At 35.7% G+C, this 23,051-nt stretch overlaps 1 protein-coding gene across 6 annotated transcripts; it reads right to left on the bottom strand.

The window, feature by feature from the left end:
• Window positions 1–552: 552 nt before the first annotated feature.
• Trmt10a (tRNA methyltransferase 10A) lies at window positions 553–22,526 on the bottom strand. 6 transcript variants are annotated; one of them, XM_046459137.2, is made up of 8 exons: window positions 22,346–22,526; window positions 17,993–18,195; window positions 16,982–17,144; window positions 16,306–16,377; window positions 15,087–15,161; window positions 13,960–14,109; window positions 4,800–4,905; window positions 553–3,061 (listed from the first exon to the last, which is right to left on the bottom strand). In XM_046459137.2, exons 2-8 carry the CDS (start codon window positions 18,172–18,174, stop codon window positions 2,793–2,795), a joined length of 1,017 nt encoding a protein of 338 aa, XP_046315093.1. In that variant the 5' UTR covers window positions 18,175–18,195; window positions 22,346–22,526; the 3' UTR covers window positions 553–2,792. The 6 variants fall into 6 exon arrangements, with proteins under 6 accessions (XP_046315093.1, XP_046315095.1, XP_046315092.1 ...); XM_046459139.2 differs by having other exon boundaries at window positions 17,993–18,187; XM_046459136.2 differs by having other exon boundaries at window positions 22,388–22,526.
• Between the last annotated feature and the right edge of the window lie 525 nt (window positions 22,527–23,051).

The raw sequence follows: 23,051 nt of genomic DNA, 5'->3' as shown, positions 1-23,051 counted from the left end.
CAATTCTGTCACTGATTTTCTTCTCCACATTTATTGAAAAACTATTGTTAAGTGTCTGGCAATGAGCTAGGAAAAGAGATAAATCTCTATGCTTTAGGAGACCAAAGTTTGACTATACAGGCCTTTGCCATCATTAATTCTAATAATATGTCATTCACTTCTGCCCATTTTTCCTTTCTTATCTCACTTTATACCCGTTGTCTGCATGTTCTCAGTGGTCTATGTGTAATTCTTGCCTTTTATCTCTAGCATCTCAGTAATCCTTTCCATCTATAAAGTTAATTATCACTTTACCTTATAGTTGCCAGTTACTGGTGGGTTTCATCACTCTGGGTATTTATCTCCTAAAAACTTTTTTTCTTTTCAGTAGAATTACTTTCCTTTTTCATTCTAAGCATTTTCAAATTGTACAAGATATCAAATCACTGATCTCAGGAATAACAATGTAAAGAATGCTCCTCTCCTTAAAAATGAACTTTGTTTATGATGACCACAGGTTACTTACTGAAGAAATTAAATGAGGAGAAATCCCATTATTTCAGCAGACATATATCCTTTTGATACATTTATTTATTAAATTAATTCCTTACTTTTATTAAGTCCCAATGTAAGTGACTTTAATATTATTAACTAATAATACACTAAATAAACCAAAAAGTATTGGAAGGATATATTAAAATGAGAGAAAAAGCTTTAAATAATATTCTTAAACCGATTTTCAAGTACCTCAGAAATCAGTTATTTCAAAATAACTGATTGGTAATCATTGCTGCCTTTTCACCAATAGCCCAGATAAGACATGGGGTAGTAATGGGTAGAATTGTTTCTCCCCAAAATATATATCAAGTCCTAATATGTGGTACCCACGAAGGTGATCTTATTTGGAAACTGGGGCTTTGCAAACATAGTCAAGTTAGGATAAGGTCATATTGGATTACAATGAACCTAAACCAATGCTAGTGTTCTTCTAAGAAAAAAAAGTTTGGACATAGACATGGGACACGAGGACAGAAGACCATTTGACAAGACAGATTGGAATAATGCAACTGCAAGCTGAGGAACACCAAGCATTGCTGCTAACAAGGGGCTAGGAAGAATTCTTCTCTAGAGCAATTGAAGCACAGCCCTGTGACACTTTGGCGCCCGGAATGGTTACAGAATAAACTGCTGCTGTTTTAAGCCACATAATTCCTGGTGATTTCTTATGGCACCCCAAGGAAACAAATACAGCATGTCTTTACAATTAATGAAAATTATGTTATACCTGAATGATTTTTTTTACCTTTCATAATTAAATAGTGCTCTATTCCATAAGGATATAGTTTAAGTAAAAGGCGTATTTCATACTAGCAAACCAAATTTACTCAGAAAAATTTGAACTTCAGAAAAGTACACATTACAACATGAGCTTTGTTCTTTTACAAGCATAGGGCTTTTCTTTATTGACATACCTTGCTTACAGATTTTACTTTAACTACAAAAGATTTTTAAGAATAAAGCAACAAAAATAGGAAGCATCAATTCTATAATAAACTTCCTACTAAATATGTATATAACTTATACATGTTATGTAATTGTTAAGTATAACATTCACATATTTAAAAAAAAAAAAAAAAACTTACTTTGCCAAAGCTCAGTGAAGGTACTTGACATCTTTAGCTGTGACAGAGAACACTTTATTTTAAATACAACTTCTCTACAATCACCATTTAGAGGCTAAAACAGATCATTTTTGCTCCATGCTCCCTTGCCAACTTTTCCAAATGAATGTTTGGTTATGGATTTTTGTGTTAATGAAATTCTAATTGCTCTTAGTGTTTTCAATGCAACCACACAAATAATACAAATCAGTCTGTTTTCATCAGTTAATAACAGAACCATACATGCGGACAGACAGACCATTACACGCATATTTTTATACATGCACGTTATTTACAGAGACACACATTTATGTTAGTTTGAATATTCTTATATGATAGACAGATGCACGATATTCACCTTAAAAGTCAACAAATATTTTTTTAAAAAAATATATGTAAGGAAAGGATAGCTCATAAGGACTGTTATGTTTTAAATCAGGTAAAGACAAAATTGATCCTTCAAAAGTAACCGCCTTATAAAATAATCTTGCCTGCAAAAATTGGATTTTATAACTGAAATAATTTGTTACCATTATAGGAATTAAGAAAATGAATTAAAGAGATTTTCTACTATTTTGTAATTACTTCAGAACCATGAAAAGTCCACAAAGGAAGCACAGGTGTGCACTCCACAGTCCAAAAGAAATGAATTATTAAGTAGCAAATTGATATTTTTTAACTAAATAAATTGGATGTAAAAGCTGCAAATGGAAGATAAGCTCTCATATATAACATTTTAATAGAATTACAGGGCATTTATGAATATCTGCCCCCCAAAATACATACACAACAGATTAGAAAGACACTGATATAAACAAACATAAAGGTCATTGATATGAACTGATAGGTCAGAAGGCACATTCTGAAGAATATATTCCAACAAAGAAAAGAGAAATAGGGTATACTAATAAAGTAAAATTCTCTAAAACTCTTATTTGAGGATTAAAAAGTAATTTAAGAAGCAACACAAAGTTGTCTTATACATAAACAAAAATTCTTAGAGTTTAAATGGTTTTTCATCACCATTTAGCTCTAAAGAGTTTTTAAAATTCACAAAATAAATGAGAAAATAAATTTTTTTCCAATTTGAATATTTTATGAAGCACCTCACTTTCTCCTAATTTTTCCTTACTAAAAGAAAAACAGGTAATGTTAGTGTGGTGCAGATTGCATTGTGGATTCAGTGCTATTTTCCTTATCCTGTTGTTCATCTTTATGTGGTGACTCTGTTTCATTTTTGCTATATTCCTCTTCACTGGAATCACTGTCCGATCCATCTTCAACCATGGCACACTGCTTGTCTTGGGAAGAACTTTCACAGGCTTTGTCTGTGGGAATAGCTCCTTTCCTCTGGGGTAAGATAGTAAAAAATGCTTCTTGCCAGTTTCTTGTTTCCAGGTATCCCAGAATAATCTCAAATACTGCAATAAAGAAAATACCATACATTTCTTAGTCAAGTTCATCATAACGTTAATATTATCTTTAAAAACACACTCCTTTTGTGTTAACAAAGCTAGCTTGTCCTATTAACAAGTTTATTCTTATTTCTTCCTTCTCCTTTGGCTATCAGGGGCAATATGTTCCAAGGTTCTCAAACCCACTGCTTCCTTTTCAGCTTTTCCTCAATTTGGTTCTTAAGCACACAAAAGCTTAAGCAATATCCCTTGTCAATTATAACCAAGGACCATTTTAGTTTCCTTCCTACTCTTTTTTTTCTCTTTGTTTCTTTATCCTTTATGTAATATACAACTAAAAACAAATGTTTAGCATTCATCTAAATTTCTTCTTTCCTACAAAGAACTTCTTGCCTGATTTTTTTTGTTGTTGTTTTGTTTCTTAGGAGTAAAGAATATCAATATTGTCTCTAAGAACTCTCTTTTCAACACAGAGATGAAGGGTTAATTTAGATTACTTTTTGGAAAAGTAATTTCTATTATGTATCAAAAATGTTAGAAGAAGTTCATTCCTTGAATCAATAATTTCATTTCTATAACCCTCCAAAGCCTGCTATATAGAAAGTATTTAGGGTTCCTAAAAAATATTTAAAAATAAAAACTCTAGGCAAAGACTTAGGTCTAAGAAAGATAGTGGAATGAGATGGACATCATTATCCTAAGTATATGTATGAAGACACCAATGTTGTGAATATATTTTGTATACAACCAGAGATATGAAAAATTGTGCTCTATATGTGTAATATGAATTGTAATGCATCTGTTTTCATATATAACAAATTAGAATAAAAAATTTTAAAAAAATGTTATTCACGATAGAAAAAAAGAAAAATAAAATAATTCAACAATAAGAAAATGGTTAAGTTACCACACACTGAAATGTTGGAATGTTATATAGCCACAAATAGATGAGGGGTATTATGGTTTCAATGTTGTGTGTCCCCTAAAAGCTCAAGTAAGAGAAATGCAAGAAAATTTAGAGGTTAAATGACTGGATTAGGAAAGCCTTGACCTAACCAGTGCATTAATCCCCTGGTAGAGATTAACTGGGTGATAACTGTAGGCAAGTGGGATATGGCTGGAGGAGGCAGGTCACTAGGGCATGCCTTTGGGGTATATATTTTGTCCTAGGTGAGAGGAGAGGTCTGTTTCTCTCTTTGCTTCCTAGTACAAAGTTCCCGGTTGCTTTCCTCTGCCACACACTTCTGCCATGATGGCTGCCTTTCCTCTGACCAAGGAATAAAGCTGGCTGTCTACAGACTATAACCTCTGAAACCAGCTCGATTCCTTATTCCCCCAAATAAGCTTTTCCTCCTAAGATTATTTTTATCAGGTATTTTGGTCACAGCAGCTAAAAAGCTGACTAAAATAAGAAGAAAAGAGATTAATAACATTGTCCTACCGTAGGAATCCAATTATATAATAAATATTATAAATGCACAGGCAAAGAACTGGAAGAAAACACACCAAAAAGTTAATATCAAGTTGTAAAACTACAACTAATTGTTCTTGTACTTTGTTACACTTTCAAAATTTTCTAAAATATGCATAATTTTTCTATTAGTTAAACAAATCATAAATGGTTACTCTTTATAATTTTTGTTCTCCAACAAGGATTAATATTTTCTATTTGTTCAAATCTTAATGTTATGCTCTTTTTCAAAATGTGCGCTGATGTATCTTCTTAGTACCCCCTATACCTTACCATGATTAACTGCCAAAACTTTTCGACTATTCATCTTCACAAAACTTCCAAGGGGGAGCTGTGCATGATGAATTCCAAAATCTGATGCTTGTTTATATGTGATTCCCTAGAACAAAGACAGTGTGAATTAGGACTAGAACATTAAATTATTTTAAAGTCCATAACAGTATAATTTTTAAAGAAGACTTTAGTTCAAAGAATATTATCTGAAGGATGTGTATGTATAACTACTAATTTGGAAATATTCTCTTGACAATTAGGATATTTAAAGCATTTGTTTTAACATTACTATTTACAAATAAAGAAACCAAAGAAATTATATGTCCTGCCCAGTTACAAAGCTTTTCGATGGCAGAACCACAAGAAAAATCTGGCTCTCTTTTCACTACCTTCATCACTGCCTATTACCCTTCTCTCAGTTTATTTTTATTTTTTTTTTAATTTTTTTTAATTGTTGGTTGTTCAAAACATTACATAGTTCTTGATATATCATCTTTCACACTTTGCTTCAAGTGGGTTATGAACTCCCATTTTTAGCCCATATACAGATTGCAGAATCACATCAATTACACATCCATTGATTTACATATTGCCATACTAGTGACTGTCATGTTCTGCTACCTTTCCTATCCTCTACTATCCCCCCTCCCCTCCCCTCCCCACCACTCTTCTCTCTCTACCCCCTCTACTGACCTTCATTTCTCCCCCTTGTATTATTTTTCCCTTTCCCCTCATTTCCTCTTGTATGTTCTTTTGTATAACCCTGAGGGTCTCCTTCCATTTCCATGCAATTTCCCTTTTCTCTCCCTTTCCCTCCCACCTCTCATCTCTGTTTAATGTTAATCTTCTTCTCATGCTCTTCGTCCCTACTCTGTTCTTAGTTACTCTCCTTATATCAAAGAAGACATTTGGCATTTGTTTTTTAGGGATTGGCTAGCTTCACTTAGCATAATCTGCTCTAGTGCCATCCATTTCCCTGCAAATTCTATGATTTTGTCATTTTTTAATGCAGAGTAATACTCCATTGTGTATAAATGCCACATTTTTTTAATCCATTCGTCTATTGAAGGGCATCTGGGTTGGTTCCACAGTCTTGCTATTGTGAATTGAGCTGCTATGAACATCGAAGTAGCAGTGTCCCTGTAGCATGCTCTTTTTAGGTCTTTAGGGAATAGACCAAGAAGGGGAATAGCTGGGTCAAATGGTGGCTCCATTCCCAGCTTTCCAAGAAATCTCCATACTGCTTTCCAAATTGGCTGCACCAATTTTCAGTCCCACCAGCAATGTACAAGTGTACCCTTTTCCCCACATCCTCGCCAGCACTTGTTGTTGTTTGACTTCCTAATGGCTGCCAATCTTACTGGAGTGAGATGGTATCTTAGGGTGGTTTTGATTTGCATTTCTCTGACTGCTAGAGATGGTGAGCATTTTTTCATGTACTTGTTGATTGATTGTATGTCCTCCTCTGAGAAGTGTCTGTTCAGGTCCTTGGCCCATTTGTTGATTGGGTTGTTTGTTCTCTTATTGTCTAATTTTTTGAGTTCTTTGTATACTCTGGATATTAGGGCTCTATCTGAAGTGTGAAGAGTAAAGATTTGTTCCCAGGATGTAGGCTCTCTATTTACCTCTCTTATTGTATCTTTTGCTGAGAAAAAACTTTTTAGTTTGAGTAAGTCCCATTTGTTGATTCTAGTTATTAACTTTTGTGCTATGGGTGTCCTATTGAGGAATTTGGAGCCCGACCCCACAGTATGTAGATTGTAGCCAACTTTTTCTTCTATCAGACGGCGTGTCTCTGATTTGATATCAAGCTCCTTGATCCATTTTGAATTAACTTTTGTTCATGGCGAGAGAAAGGGATTCAGTTTCATTTTGTTGCATATGGATTTCCAGTTTTCCCAGCACCATTTGTTGAAGATGCTATCCTTCCTCCATTGCATGCTTTTAGCCCCTTTATCAAATATAAGATAGTTGTAGTTTTGTGGATTGGTTTCTGTGTCCTCTATTCTATACCATTGGTCCACCCGCCTGTTTTGGTACCAGTACCATGCTGTTTTTGTTACTATTGCTCTGTAATATAGTTTAAAGTCTGGTATCGCTATACCGCCTGATTCACACTTCCTGCTTAGCATTGTTTTTGCTATTCTAGGTCTTTTATTTTTCCATATGAATTTCATGATTGCTTTCTCTATTTCTACAAGAAATGCCTTTGGGATTTTGATTGGCATTGCATTAAACCTATAGAGAACTTTTGGTAATATCGCCATTTTGATGATGTTAGTTCTGCCTATCCATGAACAGGGTATATTTTTCCATCTTCTAAGATCTTCTTCTATTTCTCTTTAGGGTTCTGTAGTTTTCATTGTATAAGTCTTTCACCTCTTTTGTTAGGTTGATTCCCAAGTATTTTATTTTTTTTGAAGATATTGTGAATGGAGTGGTTGTCCTCATTTCCATTTCAGAGGATTTGTCGCTGATATACAGGAATGCCTTTGATTTATGCGTGTTGATTTTATATCCTGCCACTTTGCTGAATTCATTTATTAGCTCTAATAGTTTCTTTGTAGAGCCTTTTGGGTCTGCTAGGTATAGAATCATATCATCTGCAAATAGTGATAATTTAAGTTCTTCTTTTCCTATTTTTATGCCTTTAATTTCTTTCGTCTGTCTAATTGCTCTGGCCAGTGTTTCGAGAACTATGTTGAACAGAAGTGGTGAGAGAGGGCATCCCTGTCTTGTTCCAGATTTTAGAGGGAATGCCTTCAATTTTTCTCCATTCATAATGATGCTAGCCTGAGGCTTAGCATAGATTGCTTTTACAATATTGAGGTATGTTCCTGTTATCCCTAGTTTTTCTAGAGTTTTGAACATAAAGGGATGCTGTACTTTGTCGAATGCTTTTTCCGCATCTATCGAGGTGATCATATGGTTCTTATTTTTAAGTCTATTGATGTGGTGAATAACATTTATTGATTTCCGTATATTGAACCAGCCTTGCATCCCAGGGATGAATCCTACTTGATCATGGTGCACAATTTTTTTGATATGTTTTTGTATCCGATTCGCCAGAATTTTATTGAGGATTTTTGCATCTAGGTTCATTAGAGATATTGGTCTGAAGTTTTCTTTCTTTGAAGTGTCTTTGTCTGGTTTAGGTATCAGGGTGATGTTGGCCTCGTAGAATGAATTTGGAAGTTCTCCCTCTTTTTCTATTTCCTGAAGTAGCTTGAAAAGTATTGGTATTAGTTCCTCTTTAAAGGTTTTGTAAAATTCTGCTGTATACCCATCCGGTCCTGGGCTTTTCTTAGTTGGTAGTCTTTTGATGGTTTCTTCTATTTCCTCGATTGATATTGGTCTGTTTAGGTTGTCTATATCCTCCTGACTCAATCTGGGCAGATCATATGACTTGAGAAATTTATCGATGCCTTCACTATCTTCTAATTTATTGGAGTATAAGGATTCAAAATAATTTTTGATTATCTTCTGTATTTCTGAAGTGTCTGTTGTGATATTGCCTTTTTCATCCCGTATGCTAGTAATTTGAGTTCTCTCTCTTCTTCTCTTCGCTAGCATGGCTAAGGGTCTGTCGATTTTGTTTATTTTTTCAAAGAACCAACTTTTAGTTTTGTCAATTTTTTCAATTGTTTCTTTTGTTTCGATTTCATTAATTTCAGCTCTGATTTTAATTATTTCTTGCCTTCTACTTCTTTTGCTGTTGTTTTGCTCTTCTTTTTCTAGGATTTTGAGATGAAGCATGAGATCATTTATTTGTTGGTTTTTTTCTTTTTTTAAGGAATGAACTCCAAGCAATGAATTTTCCTCTTAGAACTGCTTTCAATGTGTCCCACAGATTCCGATATGTTGTGTCTGTGTTTTCATTTATCTCTAAGAATTTTTTAATTTCCTCCTTGATGTCTTCTATAACCCATTGATCATTCAGTAACCTATTGTTCATTCTCCAAGTGATGTATGCTTTTTCCTTCCTTCTTTTATCGTTGATTTTCAGTTTCATTCCATTATGATCAGACAGGATGCATGGTATTATCTCTACTCCTTTATATTGTCTAAGAGTTGCCCTGTGACATAATATATGATCTATTTTTGAGAAGGATCCATGTGCTGCTGAGAAAAAAGTGTAACTGCTTGATGTTGGGTGGTATATTCTATATATGTCAATTAAGTCTAGGTTATTAATTGTGTTATTGAGTTCTATAGTTTCCTTATTCAACTTTTGTTTGGAAGATCTGTCCAGTGGTGAGAGAGGTGTGTTGAAGTCTCCCATGATTATTGTATGGTGGTCTATTAGACTCTTGAACTTGAGAAGAGTTTGTTTGATGAACATAGCTGCACCATTGTTTGGGGCATATATATTTATGATTGTTATGTCTTGTTGGTGTATGGTTCCCTTAAGCAGTATGTAGTGTCCCTCTTTATCCCTTTTGATTAACTTTGGCTTGAAATCTATTTTATTTGATATGAGTATGGACACTCCTGCTTGTTTCTGAAGTCCATATGAGTGATATGAGTTTTCCCAACCTTTCATCTTCAGTCTATGTATGTCTTTTCCTATCAAATGCATCTCCTGTAGGCAGCATATTGTTGGGTCTTGATTTGTGATCCATTCTACTAGCCTGTGTCTCTTAATTGGTGAGTTTAAGCCATTAACATTTAGGGTTATTATTGAGATATGGGTTGTTCTTCCAGCCATATTTGTTTATTTATGTTACTAAACATGGTTTGTTTTCCTCTTTGATTATTCCCCCCCCACTTTACTGTCCTACCTCCCACTGTTGGTTTTCATTGTTATTTTCCATTTCCTCTTCCTGTAATGTTTTGCCGAGGATGTTTTGAAGAGATGGTTTTCTAGCTGCATATTCTTTTAACTTTTGTTTGTCGTGGAAGGTTTTAATTTCATCTTCCATCCTGAAGCTTAATTTCGCTGGATACACAATTCTTGGTTGGAACCCATTTTCTTTCAGTGTTTGAAATATGTTATTCCAGGATCTTCCAGCTTTCAGAGTCTGTGTTGAAAGATCAGCTGTTATCCTGATTGGCTTGCCCCTAAATGTAATCTGCTTCCTTTCTCTTGTAGCTTTTAAAATTCTCTCCTTATTCTGTATGTTGGGCATCTTCATTAGAATGTGTCTAGGTGTGGATCTCTTATAATTTTGCACATTCGGCGTCCTGTAGGCTTCTAGAATTTGGGATTCTGTCTCATTCTTCAAGTCTGGGAAGTTTTCTCGTATTATTTCATTGAATAAATTGCTCATTCCTTTGGTATGGAGTTCTATACCTTCCTGTATCCCAATGACTCTTAAGTTTGGTCTCTTAATGTTATCCCATATTTCTTGCATGTTCTGCTCATGGTTTCTTAACAGTCTTGCTGAGCTGTCTATGTTCTTTTCAAGTTGAAATACTTTGTCTTCATTGTCTGATGTTCTATCTTCTAAGTGTTCTACTCTGCTGGTAGTACTCTCAATTGAGTTTTTAAGTTGGTTTATTGCTTCCTGCTTTTCTAGGATTTCTGTTTGTTTCTTTTTTATAACCTCTATCTCCCTGTATAATTGATCCTTTGCTTCCTGGATTTGTTTGTGTAATACCTTGTCGAAGTGATCTTTCATTGTCTGATTTTGCTGTCTAATTTCTTCCTTGATACTCCAGATCATCTGAAGCATATATATCCTGAATTCTTTATCTGACATTCCATCTGCTGCAGCTGTTACCTCTTCTAAAGTTGAGCTGACCTGCATTGCTTGTAGTCCTTTCTTTCCTTGTCTTTTCATACTGCTTGCATTTCTTTCTTCTTGGTGAAACTGTTGTGTTTTTGAAATTTTTTCCCCCCCTATATATTTATATTGCTCTTGTATAGTTGAAAAGTCTCCCTTGCAGGTGCGGGCGGGGGCTCTGCTCTGCCCCTCCTCCAATTGGTGTGAGGTGTCTACCACGCCCACGGACCCCTGGGCCTCATCCGCCGTTCTGTCGCAGGTCTGCCTACCTTGCAGGTGGGGGCGAAGTCTCTGCCCTGCCCCTCCTACCACGCCCAGGGACCGCTAGGCCTGATCTGCAGGTTGGTCGCAGGTCTGCCCACCTTGCGGGCACGGGTGTCAGTTCCGCTCCGCCCCCACTCCAATTGGGGTCACTTGACCACCACACAGGCGGGCCGCTGGGCCTGATCTGGGCACGGGCGAAGGCTCTGCTCTGCCCCTACTCCAGTTGGGGTGAAGTGTGTACCACGCTGGCAGGCCGCTGGCCCTGATCCACCGGTCTGTCGCAGGTCTGCTTACCTTGCCGGCGTGGGCGGTGGCTCTGCCCTGCCCCTCCTACCATGCCTGAAGACCGCTGGGCCTGATCTGCAGGTTGGTCGCAGGTCTGCCTACCTTGCGGGCGCGGGCGGCGGCCCCGCTCCTCCCCTCTGGCTCGACGACAAAGCGAGAGAGACTCGGGTATCTGTGACTCACCCTCCCTACCAGGGGACCAACTGTTTCCGTCGCCGCTGGCACCGATGAAGTTTTCTCCTCGGCCGCTCTCCGATGACATCAGATCTCTGGAATGCTGGCATCCCCTGTTCTATGGCTGAATCCCATTTTCTTCTCTTCCAATAGGCGGAGCTGTGCCCTCTGAGCCGAGCTTCTGCCCTCTATGTGCTGACAGAAATCCCTGTACGGTGGCTCCTGGGAGTCTCTCAATCCTGTTAGTCCAGAGCCCTTTCACTTATCCGACCCCTCCCCCTGTTCCTCCTCCCAGCCAGCCAGCCAGGTCCTGTTCACCAGAGGCGGTTCCCCAAGGATCTGATTACACTTGCAGCCCCACCGCGTGTCCTATATCCTGAACGATGAACACCCTCTCTGTCATTCAATTAAGCCCCAGTGCTGTGGTGGGGTGATCTGGGAACCAACAGTTTAATTTTTCCGGACCCCTTTGGTGGGCACGCCCCCAGAAAGTGGCGGCTAAGATCTTGGGTGTCGCCGCTGGTGTTAAGGGGAGGTGGGGATCTGGAATCCCCTCTGCTTCCCTACAGACACGCCCCCGGCTGCTTGTATCTGGAGGGGGCGGGAGTCACACACCTGCTAATGTGGATTCCGCTGGGAAGGAATTCTGTCGGCGGAACTCTGGTGATGTCACCACTCTGCTATGGCGGGCCCCAGGCTCCTTGCCGGAGTGTCCAAAGGGAGGGGTGGGACTGGTCTGTCTCTGGTTGGTTTCAGCTCCCGATTTGCTATTTCATGAAGGCTTGGCGAGAGACCTCTTCCTAGAGTCCCTGCACCGCTCCTGCTGCGCTGCGCCTCGGAGGCTATCCGCCCTGACGCGGGGGCCGCATGCAGGCAGCCGACAGTCGCGCGGGCAGCGGCTGGCGGGTCTGGACCTCTGCGCTGCGTGGCGGAGATTCACTCGTCTCGCGCAGACTGTCACCTCCAAAAATCCTTCCAATTCCCGGCTGGTCTCTCTTTAGTGGAATTTTGCTAGGAGTTTCTCAGCAGGTCGAATCTAAGTGTATCCATGCGTCTCTCTGATCCCGTTGTTGAGGAGGTACTGAAAGCGCTGCCTCCCCTCTCGCCGCCATGTTGGATCCCCTCCCTTCTCTCAGTTTAAAATATACAAAATTCTGAGGGAAGTACTATCACTCTTTCAATAAATGTAACACATATTTTTTTAAAAACTGGACTATTTGGTAACTATATCTGACTACTTAAAATTTAAATTGATTACAATTTTTAAAATTCAGTTACTCATCTCTAATAATTAAAGAAATGCAAATCAAAACTACTCTAAAATTTCATCTCACTTCAGTCAGAATGGCAGCTATCAAGAATACAAACTACAATAAGTGTTGGTGAGGATGTGGGAAAAAGGCACACTCATACACTGTTGGTGGGGACTGCAAATTGGTGCAACCAATATGGAAAGCTGTACAGAGAATCCTTGGAAAAATGAGAATGGAACTACCATTTGATGCAACTATCCCTCTCCTCGGTCTACACCCAAAGGACTTAAAAACAGCATACTACAGGAACATAGCCACATCAATGTTTATAGCAGCAAAATTCACAATAGCTAAATTGTGGAACCAACCTAGATGCCCTTCAGTAGATGAATGAATAAACAAAATGTGGTATATATACACAATGGAATATTACTCAGCATTAAAGAGAACAAAATCATGGCATTTGCAGGTAAATGGATGGAGTTAGAGAATATAATTTTAAGTAAGCCAATCCCAAAACAACAAATACCATATGTTTTCTCTGACATAAGGATGCTGATTCATAATGGGGATCAGGGTGGGGAGTATGGGGGGAATAGACAAACTCTAGACAGGGCAAAGGGGAGGGAGGGGAAGAGAAGGGGCATGGGAGTAGGAAAGGCAGTGGAATGAGATGGACATCATTACTCTAAGTACATGTATGAAAACATGAATGGTGGGACTCTACATTGTGTACAACCGGAGATATGAAAATTTGAGCTCTATATGTGTAATATGAATTGAAATGCATTCTGTTGTCATATATAACAAATGAGAATAAATTTTTTTAAAATAATGGTAATACCCAGATGATAAGCACGCGCACACACACACACACAAAAATTCAGTTCCTCAGTCATACTGTATAAAGTACCCAACAGTGACACAATTACATATTGGGCAAGCAGATATGATTATTTCCAATGCTGCATAAAGTTATACCTACACAGTGCTGCTTTTCAAGAATAAAGAATTAGTTCATGACTAATGAGAGTATTTCCTCAGACACTTAGTAAACATGCTTTTTCCTTAGCTGGGTTAAATTCAGCATGGAAAGAAGCTGGCAAAATACAAAATGATATTTTCTTTTAGAAACTGAGACAGTATCTTTTCCCAATACAGCATAGTGCTTAAGCACACAGACTCTGCAGCGGTCTGTCTTGTTTCAAGTAATTTGCTTTGACACCAATCACTACTGCTTTTAAGATTAATTTCTTTGTGTCTCAGATTCCTCATCTGTGAAATGATGATACTAATTGCACTGACTTCATTGGGTGGTATTATGGGTTAAGTAAGATAATAAATGTGAAATTCTTAGAAAGATCAGCTATTATTTATTAGTAGTTTTGTTATGATGAAGAAACTCTGAAATATGGATTTTTAAGTACAAGCAAAACCAAAAATAAAACTTAACAGTACCTTATGATGATTATGATCCACTAATCCTCCAATCACATATGCCTTTGATTCATCTAATTCCTTTAGTATATTAGGTGAATCTGATGTAAGATAAATCAGGTCTTCTTTTTTCATGAGTTCACTATAGTGCTCTGGTTTGATGTGGATATCCTTTTAAGGCAAAGGGAAAGATGTTACTAATTAATAGGATTTGTGAAAGTTGGATAAAAATGATTATCCTCTTTTCCCAAAACAATCCTATCCAAAAATATTTGAAGTTTGACAGAATACTCTTTAAACAGACTTTGAAAATGTTCATATCATAGGGTATTAAGAAAATAAATGCAGCCATTATGTAATAAGCATGACAGAGAAAGTTTATCACTATAAAAACTTAAAAAGTATAGGAATAGGCTGCTACTTCTTTGAATAAAAAAGTTCCTTAGGGATTGATACTAAAGTCAATCTATTTACATCTTTACAAATTGAGTGAGAACAGTCTGTCCAACAGAAAAATTTATGAGCCACACAATTTTAGTAGTCACATTTTAAAAACTGAAGGAAAAAAACCCAGGTGATATTAATTTAAAATATTTTATTAAACCAATATGCCCATAATATTATCAATAAACATTTCTTAAATTAGGCAGATCTGTATCTGTTACTAAGTCTTTGAAATCTTGTATGTATTTCATATTTACAGCACATCTCAATTCACAATTCAGACTACCCCACTGAAGTATTCAATAGTCACATATGACTAGAGGTCACATATTAGCACAGATTAAAAGAAATAGAATGCAGGCACTCTTCAAATTTTAAAGTGGCCTCATTCTTACCAATAATGCATAGCTAGTTTTCTAGGGAAAAGTTATATAAAGACCTTTAAAACTTTTCCTTTTTTGAAAAATATGTTTTAAGATTGATGGTAAAATAGCAGGCAAGACTTAATGAGAACAAATACAAGTTAACATATAAATCTCTTCTTTAGCATTTCCCATCTGCAACTTTAGATTTAGCTTCAATGACCTACAGGGTTTGAAATATGATATATATATAATATTATTTAAATTTTAGACAAAAAAATGTAGAACTTTAGAAGAATAAGAACACTTGTAATTGTGGGAGAGTTGATCTGCTTTAATTACCTTCCAGTTGACCCATCCTTTGTCATTTTCATCCATGTTCTTTTTTAGTTGGCCTCCATGGCTTGTCAAGTAAAACTGATAAGGGATTGGTAGGCAGGGAAAGAGAAAAAAATGATAATTTAAGTCCAATATTTTATTTCCCTCTTATGTTCATCTGCTCACTAATGAAACACAAGATATATTCTCATTGACGCAGAAAAAAATAATTCGTGACAAACTTTGAGCATACAAGAAATTCATGGTAGAAATTACGTGTTTTATGGGTGTATCTTCTAACCCAACAACTTCAGCATTCAATTTACATTTTTATCGCACTTCTTTTTTAATTAGTTATAACCTGCCTCTCCAGTAACAATCATGTCTGCAAACTTCCTTCTTCCATGTCATTCTCACCATCCCCTCCTTTTTTTGGCCACCATTGTTGTTTTTTAATTTTTTTTCCTTTAAATCAATCCAAAATCTTCACGATTTTCTTTGGTTCTAAACCCTACACCTATTGTCAATCTGAATCAAAGGTAATAAGGTGTCTATTATGGACAAAAATGAGAATATAAAAACTATCACAGAAGTGTAATAAAAATTATGAAAAATAAAAATGCAAAAATATAAACTACTCACTTGTTAAAAGGATAAAATATCAATAAAAAATGTATTAAAAGTTCCTGCTTCTTAACATTAGTGAGTCAGTGTTAATTTTTAGGTTATCTAGAATTCAAAAAAAAGGATTCTGTTCTTGTCATCAACAAACTAGTTGTATAAATCATTCCCTCACTCCAGCTTAAATACTTTTTAAAATTATGAGCATCTCAAAAGGAAAAGAAAGTTCTTTAAGTAGACAAAATCTAAAACGGGTACCACAGCTCACACTGGGTAAGGGCAATCTCTCCCTCAAGCCCCTTTTTGCCTCCCAGAATTTCAAGAAGTTGAAAGCTGAGAAAATGGTATAAAAATAAGGGCATGTCCAATAATGAAGATACTCAATTACACAGCAATGAACAGGTCAACATGTACAAGACTAATGACTAAAAAGTGTGTCTGAGAATGATTCAGAAGAAAAGATGTTTAAAGTATTTTATTTTTTTACAAAAAGAAAATATTTTTCAAAAAAGCTTTAAACAAGATTACCCATAAGACTTGCAAAGGCAACTGGAATTATCTATGTTTTTGTCATGAACAACTGAAAAGAAAACTGGTCTTTTTAAAAATTCTTCAGACATACCTGCACAGGATGCAGTGCTCGTCGGTTTTCTGCATAGCATCGTTGGATCTGCTTATGAAGTTTCTTAATGTCCTAGAAAAGAAAAAAATTTTTAAAAATAGTTATCAAAATCATCTATAGCTATTCCATGATGCTAAAGAAATAGAATAAATAGAAGGGATTTTTTTGTCCTTAAATACAAATCAATTTTGACAATTTTCACTGATTTTCTTACATACTAACAAAATTATTATAAGTAAATAATCTATAAGTGACACATTATATTTATTTTGTATCCATATAAAATGCTAGTTCATGAAAAACATCTACTTTTCTTCATAAACAATAAAAAACTCTTTTAAGAGCCATGGAATTACTATTTTCATGCTTTACCAATGGCATTGGTAAAAGCCCACAAATCTTTACTGACTCTTATATAATTATGTACACAAATACTGATTCTTACATAATTATGAAATGTGTGTCTCTCTCGATCTATATATACACAAAAAACATGCACATAAATAGGAACAATATATCAAAGCAATTTATTAACTTAAGTGAAAAGGAAAAGATTTTGAAAATTTGACTTAAGATGTACTTTACACATACATTTATATCAGAAATATTATGCATTTAAATAAGGAGATTCAACCTAGGTCATCTACACGATTTTTCTGACAATGATTCATGATACCTTTAATACCATCAAATCATCAAAACTACAGTCAATGATAAGGCGGAGTGTACTGTGAACAACATGTCTTCGAACACGTTTTCTGTCATTTCCATCTGAGTTTGATTCCAGTTGACACTGTCGCTCTAATTTCTTTCTCTTGCGTTTTTCTTTCCGCTTTTGTCTAAAATTAGTAATTGAAACAACTTTGTTATTTATATATTTAAATATTCACAAGACTGTTCTTAAAGACAAATTTTTTTAAAGTTAAATCGTATGAAATTTACCACTTTCACAGGTCAAAAATGGTCAAGTATGAGCAACTTTATGTAGTCCATGTAATAGCTTTATATAGGAAGGAAATGATTGCATAATTTAAAGCTTTTAATCTAATCCTAACTATACTTACTTGTCAACAGTTTCATTTATCATTAGCATCACATTATCCTTAAGAAGATTTTAAAAATAATAAATATGAGTTATGATGGATTTTACTACATGGTTTACTATATTTTACCTACATTATTTTCAAGTAACAATCAAAAAGTACAGAAAAAAGGAAAATGGTTCCTTTTTAAAAAAAACTCAATTTTTCTCCATATCAACTATAGTTTATTTTATCTTACATATGTTGGTATTATGCAATACCTGTAGCCTAAATGCTTTTATAAAAACTTATTCTAGCAACATAAATATTGGGACAAAATTTGATCACTTGGAATTAGATTATTTTTATTCCATATCTAGGACATGGATACTAACTATATTCCTTATCTATATTAGTTGTTTCAGAAACTATACTGCTACTCATAAAAGATTCTGGACGAGAAAAGTGTAGAGTGCAAGTTCATCAATAGTGCCAAAAAATATAATTTAATTCAAGACACATATAATTTTTAAGTCAATTGACAAGTCTTTAACAAAAAATATGCAGAACCTCAATTTTGATTAACACAATTAGTTTTAATATATTAAGGTCTAATATTCCACATTTCTGAATAAGGTAGAGCATACATAATTTGAAACACGTACTTGCGAAGTTCTCGTTGTTCTTCCCATTGTTTCTGTTTTATTAGCTTCTTCATTTGTCGTTTAGATACTGGTTCAATCCCTTCATCTAGTCTTGGTTTCTCTTTTTCCTGATCTTCAGTTAAGTCTTGCTTCCTTTCAACATTAGAAGTCTCAATAAATGCTGATGACGTTTCAGATGACATTATGTTGGTGTTTCTGAAAAACTGAAAAGCAATTTTTACATGAACAGATAATTTACAAACACATGAAGTAATAACTAATACATGTGATTAAAATTAAAATTATTGATGATAATTGTTAAACTATATCAGTAAAAATACAAATGTAAATTTAGATAATTAAATGTCATTTATTTGCAAAAATCATTTAACTGTCATTTAATACCAATTAACTATCATTCATTGGAAATGCTGGTAAAGGTCTAAAGAAATGGGGTATTTTAATATAATATTGGTAGTTATCACACGATTTTTCCAGAAGGTAATACAAGATCTTTAACAAATTGAGACCCTTCAATTACTTCAATCAAGTAATTAATTTTCTTAGGATAAGTTCCTGTAAATGAATCAGAAGTGTACATGCAAAGATTCACCAGAGTGTACACACTGCTGTGTTATTTTAATAATGAAAAGTTAGAAAACACTTGAATGCCTGCAAAAGGAGAATAAAAAAATTATCACTCATCTATAACACAGACTAGGATTACTAAACAGTAATAATCACATTTCCAAAATTACTTATTGATAAGGGAAAATGGTTATAATACTTTAAATAAGAAAACAAAACAAAAACCAATGTATCCATCACATCCAATCATTTTTAAAAGTATGCACATACACGTTTAATTCTTACTCATGGTTTTCTATAATGAAAATACATTGTTTTTATAAAAGAAAAATATTATTTTTAAAAAGAGTTGGAAAAACATCATCCTGTAATCCTCAATGCTGCAGAATGAGGGAAACAGAATGGTATTTCTTTATCTGGTTGTATACTCACACTAAGTTTTAGACAGAAGTTGTTATAAGATTTATAAATTTTGGACAGTACAGACAACATTGCCCCCTTCACTATATTTCACTGTAAATATGTAAATCCTCCACTTTAGTCTTGACTAAAAAACAAAACATGAAAGTTGACTCTGTAATCAGTATGGCTTTGTGGAATGCTTTAGGATGATGCCAAATACATCTTTACCTATTAACTATACCTATTAACTAAAATTGAACTTGCTTTCAGATTAAGGAAAGGCTAGAATACTGATATTTCTTTTCTATTTAATAGATTAGTAACACTGAAGCTTAAAACCGTAATTATTATTTATCCATACCAATGAATGAGCATGATACTACTAAATTTCTATTGGAATTAAGGTAAATGTATCATTAAGGAAACGATTCTTCCTTCTTACAAAGCTTGCTAATAAGTCTATATGGAGAAGCTACTAACTAAAAGAAAAAAAAAATCCCACAATTTAGATAATTAAAGGATAAAATATTTGCAGAGCATAATTTAGGCAGTAGTTTTATTATGTGGTTTTTGCTTTCTTTAAAAAGTGCAACACTGGATGGGTATGGAGGCATATGCCTATAATCTTAGTAGCTCAGGAGGCTGAGTCAGGAGAAGTTTAAGTTCAAAGCCAGCCTCAGAAACTTAGTGAGGCCCTAAACAACTGAGCAAGACCCTGTCTCTAAATGAAATATTAAAAAAGCACTGGTGATGTGGCTCAGTGATCAAAAAAAAAATAAATAAATAAAAATAAAAATAAACCCAACAGCAATGTGCAACATTGTAATATGTCAGTAACATAGTGGCTGGTACTTAGTTGATGCTTATTATATAATGGTGGAGTAAATAAATGAGTGAATATATATATATATATTTTAAAGAAAAGCAATGAAAATAGTAATAGTAATGTATTGTTATCTAATTCATTCCTTAAAACAACTCTATGAGGTTGACTGTATTATTTATCCTTACTTTAAAAAGAATGCACAGTGAGGCTCAATAACTTGCCCAGAATTACGAAGCTACTATAATTCCTAAGAAACAAAGTACTGCAAGCAAATCTAGCACAAAGTATATACTCACAATACTTGGATGAATAATTAGACAAATGAAGGGCTAGAGTTTGGATTCAAACCCAACCTAACTCTACTGTAACCTCCCAGTAATGCAAAGCCTTATTTACAAATGAGGGGTTCCAAAGAACATAAAAGAACTGTGCTGTGTTAACTCTGACAATAGATGACCTCTTGAGACCTGTGTCACATATGATGAAAAAAATCTCTAGTTTCATTTCCATGCCACTATTTTTTTTAAAAAAAGTTAAATAATGTTAGTATTCAATTTAAGAAACTGGTGGCAGGAGAAACTCAGTGAACCTAAAAAGATTAGAAAGAAGAAAACTTTAAATATACATAAAGATAGATAGATAGAGGGTGATTTCCCAAGACAACTTTTATTTTACCTTCTTTTCATATGCTCTGAATTACATAAAATTCAGCAGTGCATATTACCCAAAGCAAGAGTGGAAAAACATGGTCTGTTAAACTAAACATGCAAACTTAAAAGCACAATTAAAATAACAGGAAATAAATTGCTCTTCATAAAATAATAATATTCCAAAAGAGCACATTTCTATAGTACTTTCCATCTATTGGCTAATTCTTTATTTTGTTCAAAAACTCAAGGGTTGATGAGCTCTATAATGTGGGAATGTTAAAAGCAACCTAACGCAGTGTTTTACAATCATGTACACCAGAGGGAGCTTTTGCCTTTCCTATTTAATAAGTCTCGTTAAATTTAACATGACCTATCACAGCATAGTCATGTTTTTAAACAGCCTATCAAAAACAAGAAAAGGTCATGAAGTAGTTAGTCATCATAATCATTCACTTTCTTTAGTTATTCTCCGTTAAGAAAATGCACTATAGTAGGTGAATTTTCTGAACCTCAAACATAGATACACTGAGACATAAGTGGAATGCAAAAAAAAAAAAATACTAGCTTGATTAAAATTATTGTGTAGACTTTACAAAGATAAACCAACTCTGACCATCACTTCATTGCATACTAGCTTGTTCAGATTACCTGTTGTGAAAAAATAGCACAATTACTCGTTTCCTAATTGTTTTGGTTTGGGTCATAATTTGTAAATTTTCTATGGCAGAATTTTGTGTTCCTCTATGACACGCAGTTATATTCACAGTATATTTTCAGTCGTTAAACCAAGTCCAAAAAATATTTAAGAACGGTATTTTAATTATAGAAATATTTGTGTGAAATTTGTTTTAGCGTAAAATAATGTGGGTAATTCACAGATCCAGGTTATCGGATGGGCTTAAAAGAGAAAGAACTAGATAAAAGTGACTAAGGTATTTGGTGGAATAGGTGAAAAGGCATCTCAATATTTACATTTCCTCACCCCGTTAAAGCAGGGAGAATACACCTCACAAATCAATTAAAGCCAAAAGGAAAATCTTAAAAATTACGTGTTATCAAACAACTAAAAAGTCTTCGTAATTTACAATGCAGCTCCCTTCAAGAAAGATCTAATATTGGAATAATTGCACAACGGAATTAAGGACCTGACCGTAACAGTAAAAGACCTTTCTTTAAACATGTTGACCAAATCGGTGGTAGCAAAAGCCTTTTGTTTCTATGTCAAGTCCCTAGGGCCAAAGATCTCCCTCAGAAGAAATGTTTTTAATAGGTGAGAAGGTAACCTGCCGCTATCCCCTCCACATTTCTCTGGAAAAATTCCCCAATTTTAAACTCTTAACGTGCTTCAGTGAAATCAAGCCAATTTAATAGTCCCCAGCTCACCACCATGGGGCTTAGCAGCATCAACAACTTCCCCTGGAGCTCCCTGAATTTCAGAGGGCTCAGCAACGTCAGCTCTAGAGAAAGGGACGCGTAAAGAGGTACTAAGCGTCTCGCCCATGGTCTCTAGCCACAGGTGGCACTGCCACAACTCGTTTTTCGGCCCTTCGGAGTCCCATATTCTCTCTCCTGTCATCTTTTGTAAGACCACACTCTTTGCATCCTAGGGACCGGGCGCACACCCATAAATAACTTGAAAGGAAAGCGCCCCAATGCAGGCCAGCAGAGCCCAGTCCACCCTCCTTATCTACACCGTTAGCCGCGCTAGCAGCCGAGAGGCGGGACTAAAATGCAGCCGGCGAATCAGAGAGCTGCGGAGGCCGCGAGGGCGCGCCCTAGCCAACGTAATTTCCTTCAGGAACAGGATGGCTGTGGCCACTCGCACAGGTCCGTTCCGTCATACCCCGGAAGCCCTTGTTGCCACTCGAGGGTGGCATGGCATGCTTCCCTTTTGTATCCGAACGATACCTAAGGGAAAGCGAGCGCCAGCCGCAGTGCCAGGAGATTTACCAAACCGAGTTGATGGGGAACGTAGTAGTTCGTTCAGAAAGCCTCTCTTGTGTGCTCTCAATACCGCGGGCGAGTCCTCCTTGGAAACTTCAACTCCCAGAGGCAGAGGCGAGAGTTACCAGGTGGTGGCTACGGCGATTACGTCATACGTCATTTAACTGCGCTAACTTCCGCCTCAGCTGGCGGCGGGAGGAGGGGTTTATTCGATCGGGGTTTGGAGTTAGAATTTGGGGAGTGGGAGGTAGTTACGGTGACGTCAGTTTTTCCCCTTAAAGAAGTAAAGGTGTACTTAAGGGCATTTATTCATTCATATTTTTGTTTGTGTTCGGCGGCGTAGAGAGCTTAAGATAGTCCCATTCTTAAAAATTAAAAATGCGGTACGGACGAAGGATTCTTAGTTTTGTGTTGAAGAGTAGAGGAAAGCATCTCTTGCCTAAGTTATGTCTGTTTTATACAGAAAAAGGTTAACAGGGTGGCATGATTTTACATGACTCAAGTGGAAAATTAGAGTTCAAGAAATGAGTCAAATTCATAATAAAAATGCATTTAAATTTGGAATTTCTAAGCCTTTTTTATGGCTTAAGGGAAAAAAAAAAAACAGACGCTTTACTCTCCATTCATTCTTTGACCTATTTTTCCTGTGCTATTTTGCAAAACATCAGGT

Source organism: Marmota monax, unplaced genomic scaffold, assembly GCF_021218885.2.
Source record: "Marmota monax isolate L192 unplaced genomic scaffold, Marmota_monax_Labrador192_F-V1.1 WCK01_AAM20220418_F8-fsc00002, whole genome shotgun sequence".
NCBI classification, from domain to species: domain Eukaryota; kingdom Metazoa; phylum Chordata; class Mammalia; order Rodentia; family Sciuridae; genus Marmota; species Marmota monax.
This window is presented reverse-complemented; position numbering and strand designations above follow the sequence as displayed.

What these genes read in the sequence shown, in the direction of transcription:
- Trmt10a (XM_046459135.2), bottom strand. Translation starts at nt 21,841, where the DNA reads ATGCTGCTAAGCCCCATGGTG. An exon ending in TGGATCATAATCATCATAAG is followed by an intron (nt 4,906 to 13,959) that starts GTACTGTTAAGT and finishes TCTTTGTTCTAG; the next exon opens with GGAATCACATATAAACAAGC. An exon ending in AGTTTTGGCAGTTAATCATG is followed by an intron (nt 3,062 to 4,799) that starts GTAAGGTATAGG and finishes TCTTTATTGCAG; the next exon opens with TATTTGAGATTATTCTGGGA.